This window comes from Helianthus annuus, chromosome 4 (genome assembly GCF_002127325.2).
Source record: "Helianthus annuus cultivar XRQ/B chromosome 4, HanXRQr2.0-SUNRISE, whole genome shotgun sequence".
Lineage (NCBI taxonomy): Eukaryota > Viridiplantae > Streptophyta > Magnoliopsida > Asterales > Asteraceae > Helianthus > Helianthus annuus.
In genome coordinates this window covers 178,787,197-178,805,456 of record NC_035436.2, presented here as the reverse complement: position 1 = coordinate 178,805,456, position 18,260 = coordinate 178,787,197, and the positions used below count along the sequence as shown (strand labels likewise).

General features: G+C 36.4%; 2 protein-coding genes and 1 long non-coding RNA gene across 29 annotated transcripts; 2 read left to right on the top strand and 1 right to left on the bottom strand.

Moving 5' to 3' along the window:
• Window positions 1-441: 441 nt before the first annotated feature.
• Window positions 442-2,911, top strand: LOC118491150. The gene is made up of 3 exons (XR_004890622.1): window positions 442-559; window positions 1,213-1,301; window positions 2,871-2,911. It is a non-coding gene; the product is annotated as an uncharacterized LOC118491150 (long non-coding RNA).
• A 3,029-nt stretch (window positions 2,912-5,940) lies between these two features.
• On the top strand, window positions 5,941-6,791 carry LOC110937369. The gene has a single exon (XM_022179779.2). The coding sequence runs from the start codon at window positions 6,172-6,174 to the stop codon at window positions 6,574-6,576; it is 405 nt and encodes a 134-aa protein (XP_022035471.1). The 5' UTR covers window positions 5,941-6,171; the 3' UTR covers window positions 6,577-6,791.
• Window positions 6,792-12,714: 5,923 nt separating this feature from the next.
• LOC110937370 (protein EI24 homolog) lies at window positions 12,715-16,824 on the bottom strand. Of its 27 annotated transcripts, none has more exons than XR_002590751.2 (9): window positions 16,180-16,824; window positions 15,628-15,816; window positions 15,434-15,497; window positions 15,283-15,312; window positions 14,769-14,867; window positions 14,607-14,683; window positions 13,957-14,037; window positions 13,287-13,504; window positions 12,715-13,089 (listed from the first exon to the last, which is right to left on the bottom strand). XR_002590751.2 is itself a non-coding variant. In XM_035988634.1 (8 exons), exons 2-7 carry the CDS (start codon window positions 15,639-15,641, stop codon window positions 14,459-14,461), a joined length of 363 nt encoding a protein of 120 aa, XP_035844527.1. In that variant the 5' UTR covers window positions 15,642-15,816; window positions 16,180-16,824; the 3' UTR covers window positions 12,715-13,089; window positions 13,287-14,458. The 27 variants fall into 27 exon arrangements, 1 of the variants encoding a protein (XP_035844527.1); XR_002590756.2 differs by having other exon boundaries at window positions 15,632-15,816; XR_002590748.2 differs by having other exon boundaries at window positions 14,769-15,312; window positions 16,180-16,226; window positions 16,369-16,814.
• Window positions 16,825-18,260: the final 1,436 nt, after the last annotated feature.

The window sequence follows — 18,260 nt, the reverse complement described above, 5'->3', positions numbered from 1 at the left end:
CCTTACCCTCAACCGCTCCTCCTCATCTGTTGTAACACCCCGAAAACGGGTTTGGTAAACAAACTCCGTTAATACTAAAAAACGGGTAAAGTACCGTTAGTAGTAAAAATAACCAGGTAAAAATTGGATTTAAATAAGAAATCCTAATAATTAAATACAAGCGAATCAAAGTTTTAAGAGATTGAGTTTATAAGAGCCCGAGTTAACGGGACTTAAAATACAACGGGTTATAACTCCCGACCCCATTAAATTAACTAGGAATAATTAACCTAGTTAATAATATGTGATTAGGTTATAAATAATGGATTATAACTTATATAGATCAAAATAAAACCTTGAGGGACTAAAGGTGGACAATTGGAAACAAGTTTATAACTAAAACTTAAAAACACCAAAACACACACATATTTGTGTGTTTTGGTCGATATATGCAGAAGAAAAAGGGGAGTTCCCTTCCAAGAACCCTAACTCACAAAAATTGCCAAAATCAAAGAGAAATCAAGCCAAGAATTTGGGGCTTTTAATAAAATCGTGATCACCAAGCTTAGGGGATCACAAGGTATGTTGAATTTTGATGTTTATTGATATTTCGAATTTTGTGATGAACATGCATGAACGAAATTCTTGCATGAATGTTCAATGTTATAGTGATATTGATGTGGGTACAAGTCTAGGAACAAACCCTAGATGTAAACTTGTAGGATTGTGCCATAAACTAGTGATTTATCAAATAGCCAAGTATGAGCTAAGTGGGTTTTTGTTGATTTGATGAAATTGATGAGTATAAAGATCATAATAATTCATATGAATGAACTATTCGGACAAATCAGAGATTTTGTTAAGAGTTCATAAGTGATTAGAAGTGGGTTTTTACACAAGAGTTAAACTCACGGTTATGATAGTCAAAGTGTGTATGTGCATACAATGACTAAAATTACATGTTGATTTATGGTTACTTGGGGTATGAATCAAATAACATGTTAGTAGGAGTAACGTCTCAAAAGATGACGCTTACTAAATGGTTGATAATGCGCCTAAATCGAGTCATGTGAACTTGTTAGTGCAACCATATTTGTAGATTGGTGGTTTGACCTTTAAAAGTCAAACCGACATATGATAAGGTTCATTAAGAATAGCGATAAAAGATTCATAAGGTGTGAAAGTTATGATCTTGAATGACTAATCTAACCACCTTGAAAACGATGATGATAGTTTGACGCGCAACAAGCTAGGTGGAAGCTTGATGAGGAAGCGGGTCAAACGGAGCGCGTACGGAAAGAAAAGCGTGGCATGGATGCAAGGTAAGCGACGCTTACATCCTTTTTGTAGAATATGCATTATTTTGTAAATTACAAATGCGATTAGTTTAATATCCGAAATAAGAGTTCCGACGCTATTAACACGAGACGGAACAAACATAAATGATAAAAACCACGGGTCACGGTGAAAAGAGGCGAAACGGTAATTTAGTCACATAATGACTAATAATAAATGAGTTTTCATTAAGATCACTTTAAAGTGCAACTGATAGTGAGAAAATGAGTAAAGATGGAAATTTAGTCAAATATCGACTAAAGTAAATTGTAGATAAAAAAAGGGGTCTAGTGGCAAAAATCCGAAAATGGGTTGGATGAGCAAATTGGTAATTAATAACCATGTTTTGCTACTTATGAAAATGCTGGGTCATATAGGCCAAACGGGTCAAATGGCGTGACAACACCATTTGACAATATCGACTAATGTGGTTGTTAAGCCTTGTGTTAACAGGAGCGATTAGCGATTCGGATAATTGCTTCGCCATAGAATATGTGTTAATAAAAGCGAGGTATAAATCGGGTCTAATTGTTAACCCGGGCCAGGTACGCATCAATGAGATTATATTTTAAATGTGCGATTTTGATCATCATTGTAGTGAAAGTCCTTCGTCGTAAATGAGGGACTAATGTAGATAAATATGCCTTTGATGGGTAAATCGGGCAAACGACCCTTATGGGTGGTTTGGGAATCACGTATTATGATCATGTAATCCTTAGATAAACATCAAGGCTATAGGCATTAAAACTTTGTGGGTCAAATGCCTAGGAATGGGTCTTTTTCGTAAAATGACAAACCAAGATGTAAAATGCTACATAAGTAGTTTACTATATCAAATCCACCACAAATATATTTGTGGTGGAAGACCTTTTGAAAAACTAATGTGAAAATTTTGGTGCTAAAAGTAAATGAGCGGGCTTATTGCCTAAAAGGACATAAATACCCTTAACGGGTCAAAATAAGATTTTAAGTAAAAGCGAGTCAATAATGCGTAGAAATCCGTAATTGGAACCTAATATTATAGGTAATATTGGAATTAAAGGGTTCATGAGAAATGGGGGTCAAACAAATACAATTGTTTGATAAAATGCGTAAACGGATTAAAATTCGGTAAAAAGGTAACGACTTGAAGGCTTAGAAGTCTTAAAAATTCTTATGTTGGATGTAGGATTTTAACTCCATGAGATGGAGGATTCAATTACGGACACGTATGAAAAAGAATCGGGTAAAACGGATCAATAACGAAGGAGTTATGGTCGTTTCCGTGAAAACTGGCATAGCTGAAACTGAGCTGTAGACCTGCTGATGCAGGGGCCACCGTAAATTACGGTGTCCACCGTAATTTACGGTGGAGTTGAAAAATGTTACGGTGGATCTCTTCTGATTTACGGTGGAAGGATAAAGTTTCAGGGGCTACCGTAAATTACGGTACCCAGCGTAATTTACGGTGGGACCTGTATAAAAATGTATTTTTTTAGCAAGTTTCGTTTCCCGAACTCGTTTAGACACATTTTAATCTCCGTAGGACTAAAACATTTCATGTTTATGAAATGTAGGTACATTTTGGATGCCGAAAGACGATCAAGCTCAACGAAGAACCGAACACGACATAGATACACGCTTCCGCACTTTGCCACATTGTAAATTTTAAACAACGAATTTAATCACGTGATGTAGAATAACTTATAATTTGTAAAAGTTTTTGAAAACCCGTATTTTTATAATATGTGTAGTCTTAACTACACATCTAATTGTTGGTATTTACAAGTAAAACTGTTAATTAGTAACTAGAGTGTTACATCTGTGCACCTCAAAAGATCTCTAGAACTCTGTTGCTTATCCTTTATTTTGATATGCACGTCTTCATTCCACCACCAGGACTCCTTATGACCACCAGTTTTTCCTGTTATGACCCCTAGCGTCTCATTCGCCACTGTAGTGATCGTAGTCGCCATAGCCTCCCACATCCGGTTTGCGTCGTCACCTAATTGCATCAATGTCATCGAGTTAACTTTATCTCTAAACATCATACCTTTTTCTCCCTTCAAGTTTCCCCAACGGATCCTTGGTCTGGTTTTCCTCTCCCCCTCAGTTAGCCTTACTTTTAGGGCTATATCTACTACTAGCAAATGATGTTGAGCCGCTGCAGTCTCCCTTGGTATAACCTTGCAGTCCATCCACATCTGTCGATCTTCCTGCCTTATCAAAAGATAGTCGATTTGCGTGTTACGTCCTCCGCTACTAAAAGTGATTAAATGAGATTCTCTCTTACTAAAGAACAAGTTTATAATACCTAGGTCGTGAGCTGCCGCAAAGTCTAGAAGGTCTCTACCAGGGTCCTTCCTATCACCAAAACCAAAACCCCCATGCACCAACTCAAAGCCATCACTTTCCTTACCAATGTGTCCATTAAAATCTCCTCCTATAAAAATTTTCTCCTCCCTAGGTATGGCCCTTACTACAACATCTAGACAATCCCAGAACTCTCTTTTCACTTGGTCTCCTAGTCCCACTTGCGGTGCATATGCGCATACCACTGTCACTACTTGCTCACCTAATACTAACCTTAACACCATAATTCTATCGTTGTGTCGTATCACCTCAATTACATTCTTATGCAATTGTATGGACACCAAAAATCCTACTCCGTTCTTGGCCCCATCCGACCCAGAATACAACAACTTGTACCCATTGCGCTCTTCTGCTCTATGTCCTTTCCACCTAGTCTCCTGAAGGCACGCTATCTGTACCCTACGTCTTTTAAGAGCGTCTATCACTTTCAACAATTTACTACTAAGAGTTCCTACGTTCCAAGACGCCACACGTAAACTACAGCTTCTAACTTTACCCTTACCTGCACCTCTCGTCCTTGGACATGATCTCAAGTAAAAGTCATGGTTTCTATTGTCTATGCTTACAACTAACAACTAACCACAAGTAACAAACAATGGGCTACACAAAGTATACAAGGGGAAAAACTACCAACTCTCCTTTTTTTTTGACTTCTTATATTTTTTTCTGGTGATTACATGAACGCTAAAGTTAACAAAACAACGCACGCAACAAAAATTCAACAAAATATCACAGAGCTTCTTGTATATACACAAATTATAGCCTAAATTCACAAAAATCAACACACAAAATCAATCGGAAGCGGGTTGAACAACAAAATTCAACAAAATATCACTGAGCTTCTTGTATTTACACAAATTATAGCCTAAATTCACAAAAATCAACACACAAAATCAACCATAAGAGAATTGAACAACAAAAGTCAACAAAATATCACTGAGCTTCTTGTATATACATAAATTATAGCCTTAATTTATAAAATCAACACAAACTCAACACACAAAGTCAACACACCACACACGTTCAACCTACTGCCTAAAATCACAAAAATCAAGACATAAAATCAATCAGAAGTGAAGTGAACAACTAAAGAGTGGAAGAATACGACCTGATTAAACAAACATACGATTAGATAGGGTCTGATCGAAGAACAAGACTCGTGGAAAGAAAGCACCTGTAACAGGGGTATCGTGAAGCCGGAGAAAGCTCGCCGGAGCTGGTTCTGAAGCCAGAGAAGTGGAGAAAACCGAAGAAAAGTGGTCGTCAGAGCTGGGTCTTGTGGTCAGACACTGCCACCGGAAAATCCGTCGGATACTAGGATGGTTGTTGGAGAAAAGAAAAGTGGTCGCCGGTAGTTGTACCTGCAAGAAAAGAGAATAGGTCGCCGGAGGTTGTACCTGCAAGACAAGTGGTCGCCGGTAGTGGTCGCCGGTTGTTTTACCGGCGAAAGAAAGTTGCCGTTGTTGGTATGTACGGAGGAAACTTTGTCGTTGTTGATATGTACGGAAGAAACTTTTATCCCTACCCCTGAAACTAAAAAAGAAATCATTAAAAGTTGAAGAAAATCAACAAAAAAAAGTTGCACGATACCGTTGTTGTTCGTACGACACCCGTGATTAGGGATGAACAAATGGTACCGGGTAGCAGTACCGAATTTCCCGAACTAAAAGATTTTCAAAATCAATTCGATACCGACTTTTGGTGTTTTCTGTACTAAGCTGGTGTCGGTTTTTACCTTCACGTACCGATAACCGTACTGGTATTTTTGATACCAATACTGGTTGACACAAGTTTATCTAACTTAAAAAGTAAAGAAAATAACAAAAATTATTAAAAAAAAAACTAAATATATTCTACTGTTCAAAACATTCGTTTTTTAATATATAGGATAATTATTACTTATTTAAATTTAGTTTCTCAACTGTTTCTTTTTTTTCCACTTATTAATATTTTATTGGTTTAACCTCGTGTGATACACATGTTTCTAACATAATAATAAATAAAAGAATTATAATAAGTAAATAGCATATCAAAGTTTATTTTTTTAAATACATTTAAGTTTATTTTTTAAATACATATTTTGATGACTGTATGTATTAACCGATATTATATTTACTCAACTCGTGTACTACACAGGTTTTTTTAAGATATTTTTTTTATTATTTAGTATATTTAAAATTATATTTACACGGGTTATAATCTAGTTATATATCTAATAAAAAGAAGTAAAATCTTTGATATCAACGTTTTTCACGATTGTTGGGGATGGTCTATTCATCCACCACAAACCCAATTTTCATTCAGAAGTGAACTAAGTTTATCACTTTCTTTCTTCAAACACCTCACCACTCACCACTTTCCATGTAACGCACTCAATTTTTATTTAAATAAATAAATTTTGTTTTACAAAATTTTAAATAAAATCTATCCTTCACATTTCCCCAATCCAATCTCAATCCTCCCCAATTACAAACCCTAACCCTAGCCTTTCAAATCTCCTGAACCATGAAAGTTCATCCATCTCCGTCCAATCGAAACATCACACTCCGTTACGACACAACCGCCGCTAACGGCCGTCAAAAAAAGCTCCGGCGACTCCCACACATCTTCGCTAAAGTCCTGGAGCTCCCATTCGCCGATGTGTCGGTTCAGGAAACCGCTAATTCCTTCAGATTCGTCGTCGATACGGACGATGACGTCGGCTCTGACGTCACGGCTCACACCATTGAGATTGTTCCAGGTGTTACTAAAATTGTTGTTAGAGGTGTGCGTTTCATCGCTGATTTTGCGATTAATGAAGTGGAGCTCAAGGTGTGGCGGTTTCGACTTCCGCCTGCTACGCTGCCGGAGCTTGCGACGGCCGTTTTTAGTGACGGAGAGCTGGTGGTTACTGTGCCCAAATCAGAATGATGTTTTTAGGAAGACGGTAACTGCTTCTTCAGTTGTTTGCTCTTCTTGTACAGCAATAATAATAATATTAATAATAATATGTTGATTTGATGGTAGATTTATTTGGCTAAAAGTGTTTGTGATGATGCATCAAGTTGTTTTTGGTGTTCAAAATCCCAAATTTGTTGTTATTTCTTTGTGATTAGGAATTAAAAGGTAGGTTTGTTGTGGGATTAGTTTATGGATTATAATTATTTTTCATCCAAATGAAACTACCAAAAACTTGCAAGGATATAGGCCATAACATAAAATTAATTACAGTTATTATTGTGCATATGTGTTATTGATGTAACTATAAAGGCCATGATACATAAAATTTATAACATTTTTGTAAGTCAAAACTTTTTTTTTTTTGGGGAGTAAATAGATTTATAACAAAAAAATGAGAAGTTTATTATGTTTACAAAGGTGTGTCAAAGAATTTACGGAGTGGGAGGACATGAAGAGGGCGCATTAAGCGCCATGTGACAGTCACGTCAGCAAAAGGGCGTGGTAAGAAAAGCACGAGGTGAAGAGGCGTGAAAGTTGTGTTTTTATAAAAAAAAAAATATGAGTTAATCACTGTTTTCGTCCCTGTGGTTTGTCAAAAATCACTATTTCAGTCAATTAGTTTAAAAATTGTGATTTCGGTCCCTATGGTTTCACTTTCGTAACCATTTCAGTCCACCTCGTAACCATTTCAGTCCATGTACTAACAGAATAAATGGATTGAAATAGTTACGAAAGTGAAACCATAGGGACTGAAATGGTTACGAAAGTGAACCATAGGGACTAAAATCGCAATTTTTAAACCAATGGACTGAAATAGCGATTTTTGACAAACCACATGGACGAAAACAGTAATTAACTCAAAAAATATTAAATAAGAACCAATCGAAACAACCCAAACAGTGCGCCCATCAATCAAGAGCCACCACGTCACCACCCAATAGCTCTACACGCGTGAAGAATCTCCTGCCCTCATCACCATGCCGTTCCCGAGCCAGTGTGCCGGCGTGGTTAAGGCTTCTCCACTCTACATATAACATTGTGGCCAAGTTGTATGGACGTCATATATAAACAAGGGTAAATTACACTTTTCGTCCTTTATGTATGTACCGGATTGCAACGGGTGCCCTTTAACTTCAATAATTACAATCACAGTCCTTTTTTGTAAAACTCATTACACCTTAGGTCCTTTAACACTAACTCAGTTAAAATTTTTAGTTAAATATTGCATGTGCATTGCACATGAGGGTATTATTGTCTTTTTCCCATCCTAATACAATAAAACAAAATAAAAAGATTAAAAAATTTAAAGCCCCTCTCTCCAACACCCACCACAGTCCACCACTCTATCTCTCTCACACACTTCATCTGCAGATTACCATCACCACCGCTTCTATTTCTGATCATCACCACCACTTCCATTGACACCCTTAATTATTAATCAAATTAACAAGTTTTCTATTAAAATCAAAAAGCTAACCATTGTGCACAACTGATATAAAAGAACTTCTGAACATTTGCAAAACAAAACCACAAATCTCAAAATCAACACGAACCCCATATAATTTCACACGAATCCCAAAACCAAACACAAAACCAAACAAACTAGTAGTCAAAGCTTTAGATTAAACCAACTTTTCTTCTTTGAAGTTATTAAAAACCTCATTTCATTAATCTAGAAATCTGAACATGAATGAAATATTGCAATAACACATACATCAGTACATACCTTACATATCCCAAATATCAACTCAAACAACATAATTCCTCAAAAACCCAAAATTTGCCAAATTCTGCAATCAAAATTCTCCCTCAAATTGAAAATTCAATGCCAGTCCTAAATTCCCCAAATAAACGCCAGCCAAATTACACCAAATCCCTTTGAAGGTGACTGTTGGAGAACAAAATCAAAGCACTTTCACTCCCAATTAGGAGAATCAAGAAACCCCAAATGTGTTTCAAACCCAAAAACATAATCGATCTTCTTTGTCTCTCTGAACGTTGTCGTATCGTGAGGAACATCTACGTATGTGGAGAATGACGCTGGTGGTGGTGCGATGTTGCAGCGTTTCGACAGAGAAACGGAGAAGCCATAGACCTTTTTGACTCTATCTCTGAACACAGCCATGCCATGAGGCTGTCTTCGGAGTGGATACGACTGACTCCTCAGCCTCTCTCCGTGCCGTCGGAGTAGCTACGGTGGTGGTGCTTCGCCGGAGAAGAAGGATGAAAGATATGAAGATGTGGTTCACTGGTTATTGAGATAGAGATATATATAGAGTGATAGAAGAGAAAGGGGTTTTAGATTTTATATATTTGGTTAGTGATAAAAGGACATAAATGCCTTCATACGGGGTTCACATGACATTATTTAATGTTTAAAATTAACAAGGTTAATGTTAAAGGACCTAAGGTGTAATGAGTTTTGCAAATAAAGGATTGTGTCTGCAATTATTGAAGTTAAAGGCTGTCACACCCCCAAAATCCACACGCGGAGTATCACCGCTTGATGGCGTGATTGACCAGGATTAAGGCACCAATCATATTGAACATAACAAGTAATAAATGTAATTCAACCAAACAATATGAAAGGTGTTCAAAACAAAAACATAGTAAGTGTTTAGCGGAAGCGTAATTGTGAAAACCCAAACATAAGTAATAAGTTCAAAGTGTTATAATGTTTTAACATGGCATCCACTGTCCATGTCCCACAACGTCCACGCCTCCTCGTGCAAGCTCCAGAAGTACCTAACGACCTGCAAGGCATGTAACAGAGAGTCAACAACAAAGTTGAGCGAGTTCACAGTTGGTTGTTTAGTTATAGTATTCGTTTCGTAAAGAATATATTCGTTTTGTAAACCATGTATCGTATTAGTTCGTATCGCGGTCTCCCAGACATGTGTGCGAAGGTTAGTGGGGGCTTCCCATGTGTTCTAGACTAGTTGTATCTGTATTCGTATCGCGGTCTCCTAGACATGTTTGCGAAGATTAGTATTCGTATCGCGGCCTCCCAGACATGTGTGCGAAGATTAGTGGGGGCTTCCCATGTGTTCTAGTCTAGTTGTATCTATAGGTGTCCTTCCCAACCCGAGGACAGTGGTACGTAAACCAGTAGCGATGAAAGTACGAGTAATCATTCAATCCCATTCCCAACCCACCGGGAATCCCATGCCTTGGTAAGAGTGTGAACTCACCTTTGGTTGCTCGGTTGGACTCTTAAAAATAGCTAACACTCAGGGTTGGTCAATCACGTCCAAGCCGAGGAACACTGCTAGGCACACTGAACGAGACACCCAGCCAAAGTCTTGCTGCCGTCGCCAAGAACGAGAGGGGAGAAAGAATGATTAGGGTTAACTTGCGTGAGAATGATCTGTCACACCCCCAATATCCACACGCAGAGTATCACCGCTTGATGGCGTGACTAACCAGGATTAAGCCACCAATCATATTGAACATAACAAGTAACATGGTTGTAAAAGTCCCGCCTAGGCTCCGAGTACTCCCCGAGTACTTGCTACAAGGTAGGCTGCCGAGGCACGAGTACTGGTTTCCCAGGCCAATCACTCCCCGAGTAATCTCCGCCTAAGCCGAGTACTTCCCGAGTACTCCCGAATCCGACTAGGGAGCGCCTAGCGACTTTTGCAACCATGACAAGTAATAAATGTAATTCAACCAAACAATATGAAACGTGTTCAAAACAAAAACATAGTAAGTGTTTAGCGGAAGCGTAATTGTGAAAACCCAAACATAAGTAATAAGTTCAAAGTTTTATAATGTTTTAACATGGCATCCACTATCCATGTCCCACAACGTCCACGCCTCCTCGTGCAAGCTCCAGAAGTACCTAACGACCTGCAAGGCATGTAACAGAGAGTCAACAACAAAGTTGAGCGAGTTCACAGTTGGTTGTTTAGTTATAGTATTCGTTTCGTAAAGCATATGTTCGTTTTGTAAACCATGTATCGTATTAGTTCGTATCGCGGTCTCCTAGACATGTGTGCGAAGATTAGTGGGGGCTTCCCATGTGTTCTAGACTAGTTGTATATGTATTCGTATCGCGGTCTCCCAGACATGTTTGCGAAGATTAGTATTCGTATCGCGGCCTCCCAGACATGTGTGCGAAGATTAGTGGGGGCTTCCCATGTGTTCTAGTCTAGTTGTATCTATAGGTGTCCTTCCCAATCCGAGGACAGTGGTACGTAAACCAGTAGCGATGAAAATACGAGTAATCATTCAATCCCATTCCCAACCCACCGGGAATCCCATGCCTTGGTAAGAGTGTGAACTCACCTTTGGTTGCTCGGTTGGACTCTTAAAAATAGCTAACACTCAGGGTTGGTCAATCACGTCCAAGCCGAGGAACACTGCTAGGCACACTGAACGAGACACCCAGCCAAAGTCTTGTTGCCGTCGCCAAGAACGAGAGGGGAGAAAGAATGATTAGGGTTAACTTGCGTGAGAATGGTGTGATGTTTTTTTAAATGCCATCACCTCCAATCGTATAAATGCACCCTTAAAAGCTAATCGGCCAGACTTTGGGCTTCAAATGGGAGTTGGGCCGATGAACTAATACTGGTAGGGTGTGGGATTCATTAATACAAATACCAACTTTATTACATACAAAATACATTATTGTGACATAACTAGTCAAGCACATAAAACATGTTTAACATATCTTACATCCAATTATAGCGTAGACTGTGACATAGAAACGATAAGCATGCTTAACAAATTTAGCGTATCACTCAACTATAATACAGGCTATGACGTATAATCAGACAATACAGAACCAATGGTCACTAAATTTGACGATACTAACCTTGAAAGTTCGGGTTGTCACATCATCCCCAACTTGAAAGAAATTTCGTCCCGAAATTTAACACGTAGTTACTGAGGAAGCTAGTTAGGTTGCATGGTTTCCTGGTTTTCCTGGGGTGTCACAAAGGCTATCCGTTGCAATCCGGTACAAACATAAAGGACGAAAAGTGTAATTTACCCTATAAACAAATTGTATGAACATGATGCGTCAAAACAATACAGGTGGTGTTTATAGTACTACTAGTTTAATGCCCGCGCGATGCGCGGCTTGATCCAAAATCATATTATTTACTTTGAAATATAATATTTTGTACAAACGCATACATTGGAAGAAAAAAATAGAAAACTATTCAAATGCCGGAAAAAACTTCCTTGTAGACTACATTTGTTGTTTTACTCGTTACATTCCCATCTTTGTCTAGTCTAAGATCCCGCGAGTTTCGCGGGTGGCTTAACACAAACATATAATATCTACTGGCATTGAGATGAACTTTGTAATGAAAGAACTTTTCAATATAAACGTATAAAAATGATACTGAAATAAAAAATTATAGATAAATGGGTACATGAAAATCACAAATCACTAAATACTTCATTATAAACTACATAGTTTAAGTACATGTTTGTTACACGGGTTACTCAAAGTAAATTGTATAATATTTAACAGTGTTGACATAAAATTTGAAATGAAAGAAATGTTCCATCACTTATATAAATATTAAATTTCAATGAACCAAAAAAACGAATATGAAAAAATCACAAGTCCTTAAAGATTTCTTAATACACCACATTTCTTATTTTATATGTAGGTTTGTCGTCTTTGTCTAAACAACATAAACCGAAAAACGCTTACATTTTGCTTTTAAATGTTGAATGAGACTATGTTACGACCCGCTGTATTAATATAATAGTTAACCCACCACTTTCTTCTATGTATTCACCTAAAACCAAAGTTACACCAATATATTCTCATTTACCCCTCATAGTAAATATAAAAAAGTTGCTTATGACAACTTGTTTCATCAAATAAACAAAGAAAAGTATTGAGATTATTCATAATGATAACGTTGTGATCCTAATTTACTCTAACTTACTCCTTTAGTTGTAATCTTCTTAAAAACTAATTGTACCAAATAATAAAAAATAAAAGGTTCATATGGTAATTAATTCGTTAATTGATATTTATGTAAGTTTGAGTCTTAACTACTCATTTTTACCAGCCAAGCAAAACTCTTTATAAAGAAACCCAAAAAAGTCCCTTAGCCAGCAGCTAAGGAAACAACAGACCCCAAATGCAGAAAAATCTTTTAACCAAACATACGCCAAAGATACAGACCACCAACACACTCATATCGTATTTATCAAATTTTTATTACGTAAGAACTACTGCATTACAGTGTAAACTATTTAGACACATTTCTCAAACCATTAAACTTCTGGTTGAATGCTAAGTTGTTTCGATAACGCCATATAATCCACATTCCAGTCTGCATTATAGTGTACACCATTTTTTTTCATTTTGTCGACCCACTCGCATGGCAATGATATCCGACCAAATCTTTGCTTTCAAACATATACAACCCAGTTAGACGGCACCAGCTTGCAACCCGATCCCAAACACCTTGAGGCGAAGTGGCAAGACACGAAGAGATGGTCAACCGGCTCCTCCTACGGCCCACATATCAAACATCAAATTAAGTAGTTCAGCATGTAGTATTGTCATAAAGACATCAAATTAATATTAATATGCATCAGTAACTTTTCACCTTAAAATAATATATATTAACAACTTAACAGAGAAATATAACGATTTTGGGAAAGATTATATTGCTTATTGTATCATGGTAAAGAAAGGTGCATACAACCTTAATCCAGTGGCAAATGACTATAGCCAATATCCTTCTTGTTTTGTCAGACTCAACCAACCTTATTCAGATTCCAAAAAGCTAAACCATAGAAAAGTTAAACCAAAATAATGACGCTTCATGAGGCGAAGAGAGTAATCCGCCTTGGTTCACCTCGAGGCTTACGCCTCGTGAGACGAAGGGAAAACGCCTCAAAACTTGTTTCCGTTATTTTAAACCTTGCACACAACATACAACAATACACTTCAACATACAAAAAAGTAACCCGTTAGGTTCAACTTTCTTTGTTCTAGATTTCCATTTAGAAATGTCAAATATGATCATAAATACTAATTATTTCACTAATGATCTAATTTTATGAATAAAAAAAATTAGAAAGGTTTATGCCTTCACAACTATGGAACACCTTCTACCCATTTCAAGCTATTTTTTTATCGCACCCACATGATGAGTTAACACAGAACCCGAAACTGACACAGATTGTCAGCTCCACAAGCTACCACTGGCCCCGTGACCAAAACGTGTGAAAAAAGAGAGATGTATACCAAAGCATATCTAAAACGTATTTAAAAAAAATAAATATACAAACTTTTGTTTTATATAAATAGTAGTACATACATTTATTAGAAATTTAGGAGTTTCACTATATATATGTAGCTACATGGCTTACCTCCATTAACACTCATTAGATCAGATTCACAGTCGAAGTCTAACCAAAGTTGGGAATCGATAAACGTCTCCTTTAAAGTGCCTGCAAGATGAATGAGAAACATATGTCAAAAAATCTAATGAAATGTGGTTGAAATAATTAAGTGGTGTTAATTCAAATGCACTTTGTTTAGTATTAGAATGAATGTCTTGTTTTTATTTTCTTAATTTTTTATTTCCTTTTTAGGTACACATGAGAATACGCTAAAGAAAACTCACAGGCCCATTAACACCTTGCTAACATACCAAATACATACACTTGTATTTCATGTTGCTACCAATATTTGTAAGCATCCCAATGATGAATCTCTTCACTAAAGGTTACACGTTATTACTACTTTCTTATCATGTATAGATTTGAAGCAATATTTATTAGTTAAAAATGTGTTTAATAACACGAAGGGAACAAACTCTCTTGAAAGCATCCCATAACTTATATGCAGCGTAAAATATAGGAAGCTTTCTCAATTCTTCACCTCTCCATTTTGTTTTATGTGCATCAACTACACTGTCAGCAGAATGTATTAAAATATGTAAAAATAATTCCCAAAAATCTGAATTCGTATTTCTGATTTAGTGGTATTATAATACAGAAAGTGTTCGAGTATTTACCATTGGAAAGAGTATTGCCATTACTCCATAACTCACTAAAGGAGAAAAAAAGAAAATGGCCAAAACACAAGGAGATCCTGAAAGTACAATTTTCATACTCGTGTGAATAATATTCTCACAACTTAATCACCAAAACATAAGTGGAAAAACCCTGGAAAATACCGAAACCAGCGAAGAACTCCCAGTTTGACTCAAAAAAGTCAAGCCTTTTATCCAAACTCAGGCCAGAGAAGTTCCATTTGTACGTATGAAATTGAAAAGCTACAATGAGATGATATGTGGTAAGGTATAATTAGTACGGTAGAGGTGGCAATTTCAATCTATTTACCTCTGAACGGGTCAATTCATGTTATGTTTTAATCGATTCAAAAGGATTTATAAAAGGCTAGTTTAAAAGAAAACAGGTCAAAGTCAATCATTATTAGAATAAGATAATTTTTGTAATCTTTTTTGTCACACGAACTCTTTATAAAAAAAATTACAACAAATTTGAACAAAAACAAATAGTGTTCCGGTCCTTCCAGATCAACCTAACCCGCAAACAGTTTGACCCATTACCAGACCCACCATTATGCCACCTCTAAATTTAAACAAACGGTAGCCATGTAATCGACACATACTCAAAGCAGTAATACACATACATCCACAAAAGAAGTATAAAATTGAGAAACTTTACAGTATAAGGTACAAAACCGGTGAGGCAAACCTGTAACAAACCCATTATTTTCAGTATATATTACCAAAGACTTACCACTTTAAAACAAAAAAATATAGGATATGTGAATATATATATATATATATATATATATATATATATATATACACACCTCCAAGAAAAATAAGGTCAGTAGGAGGACTGAATACCCCTGTTCTGCTATTCCTATCATGACCCTGCAAAAAATATATATATTATATTTTAACAGCTAAATGAGCAACACTCACAACTAAATCCTAGTGGTGTCACTGTGCCTTAGATGCTACTGTTTAAAACAAAAAAATAGAGATTTCTTTTAAACAATACCCACAAAACCACATCTAAATGTTGCTTTTAAAATGTGCACATCACATGAATCATCTTCATCTGATAGGGCATCCTGCACAACTTTCTCACACTTGTCTTGAGTCGCCTTACACCGGTCAGCGGGCTATAGAGATCTCCCTGATCTCACATCTCTCTCTTTATGCATATGACCTGAACTCATCTCCCAACCTGCCATTTTATCACCTCTGCTTTAGAGACCATATAGTCAAATGGCTTAACCAATGGTGTCACAATATTCTTCTTTATTAACTCTTTAAGATAAGAAGATCAATTCTGGTATACTTGAAAGGCAGAAAAAGCCCCATTTTATATTTTTATAAATTTACTTTCTGAACCACACTTAAAACTAATCATGAAGAGCATGTAAACAACCAAATCAAACACAAATGATCACAGATGTTACAAATCGATATACATGATCTATAGAATTACGTAATCACTTAAAGATTTGTAAAACGCAATTACCAAAAGAAAAAAAATAAACAAAGCCTAATTAAGATTGGCGGAAACATTAAGAGATAGAAATTATACCTGAAGAATTGGATAAATTCTCCACCATTTGCATCTTCTTTCAACATCTACTATGTTATACATATTAAAATAATCCAAGAAATAACACTAATTATTAAAATATACAGAACCCAAAAATCAAAATCAATAAAACTTATAATCCAGTTCGAGTTCAAACCCAATTCAAAAATCGAATCGAAACTGTAAAACCTTAGAAGGCGTAGGGAAATATTGAGAGGAAGATTCAAGTAAAACAAAACCACCGCCGCCGCGACTCCTCCACCATCAACATTAGACCACCATTGCCGCCGCTAGACACAACCACCGCCGCTAGACACAACCACTCCATGCTTAGAGGAATCGCTGATTAGGGTCGATGACTATACGAGTCGCTTGTTAGGGTTTCGCAGCAATCGTTTGGAGACTTTTGTGAGAATGAGAGAGAGAGTTGAGAGAAAGCGTAACATAGAAGCCAAGTTCACTAAATCGCCGATTTGATCTCCAGGATTTGTTGTTTCATCGCCGTGTTCGCCAGAGAAGAGAAGAGAAGAGAAGAGAAGAGAGAGACTGAATTAGGGTTATGAGAGAATGAGAGAATGAGAGAGAGAGAGAGAGTATAACGTATGTGAGAAGCCAGATTCAATCATCCCCTATGAGCTATGCCACATGTATGCTGATGTGGCTGCTTATTTGGCATCAACCATAGGGTGACATGTGTCCCCCAATGGTTTGCTTTATTAGATATATAGATTCAATTACAATGTTGTGAAACGGTGAAATATTGATGTACCCAAATCATTAAAACCATATGTCTAAAACCATGTCTAATCTAACGACATATATACCCCACCCTGACATACGCGTTTCGTATCACATGTACCTAAATTTTTTTGAACGAATCATAAAAATGAAAAAAAATGGGCCAATAAGAAGCAGGGAATCCCGAAAAACAAGACTAAACAAAATACATAAAACAAAATAAACAAACACTAACCGATTACTGATTACATCTCTCACATTAAAGTTCCGCCACATCTCCCAATTCAAATTTGTGAACTTCATCCTGTTCTTGATCCACATGAACGAGTCCTCTTTAATATCGTACACCACCTAATACACATTGTATTATGTGTCACACTTCACACACAAAGAACATTTATACAGAGTACCTAAACTCTAAAAACCATTTATACAGGAGCAAAATTCTTTCTTTTCTTTTTTGAAATGTAAACTTCATACAAAACAAACCACCCCGCCAACTAGCGAGAGCGGCACAACAAACAGGAACAAAACTCTATATGCCTGAAATGTTCAGTTTTCTTTTTTTTTTTAAACTGAAAGCCAGTAAATATAGTCAAAACATTTGGATTACGGATTAAAAAAGATTCAAGTCACCTTAGTGTGTCAATGTGGGTTGGCCTAGCAATACTCTTTTCAGTTGTGTAAATACCTTATATATTAAAATTTGATTAAAAAGAGTATACCACTTATATGTAATACCAGCATGAAATCCTAGTACGATGCGGCGGAAATTCGTTCGATATCCGTTCAGTTCGTTATGTAGGGAAATTATGTCGGTGTCGGTTTGGTTTACGTAATTTATGTACTAACCATAACTCTAATAAAAATAAAAAATATGTAAATACATAATATTTCAGGTCTAATCACGTATTAAGTATAAATGTAATACAAAACATTAACCAATCAGCCTATAATAACCACGTAATACCGTATATGACAGATTTAACTAGGTAATAACGCATAAACAATTAAGTTTTGTGTAATCATTTAATAAACATAACTGTAATAACATAATATACAAATCGTATTAAATGTGTAATCACGTAATAATATATTATGTAAAAAATTGAAAAATAAGAAAACTATGGCAATAGCCTACTCAAATTAAAAAGAACGAAATGTTCGTTAATATGGTGATTTTTTTAAATATTATCGTGTGAAAAAAGTTATAGAAGTTCGAAATTCATGAGGAAAGTAAGTTTATGAGTCAATAATTTTCGTAAAATATCATTGTCTTTTAATCCCTTCTACCCTTTATAGTAGAATAACATTCCCCATAAGCCATCACCAGTTTGGTGGGG

Coding starts and splice junctions, on each gene's coding strand:
- LOC110937369 (XM_022179779.2), top strand. CDS start 6,172: ATGAAAGTTCATCCATCTCCGTCCAATCGAAACATCACACTCCGTTAC.
- LOC110937370 (XM_035988634.1), bottom strand. Junction 15,313..15,433: donor TGACCTTATTTTTCTTGGAG/GTGTGTATATAT, acceptor GGTTTGTTACAG/GTTTGCCTCACCGGTTTTGT. Junction 14,498..14,606: donor TGGCAATACTCTTTCCAATG/GTAAATACTCGA, acceptor CTGACAGTGTAG/TTGATGCACATAAAACAAAA.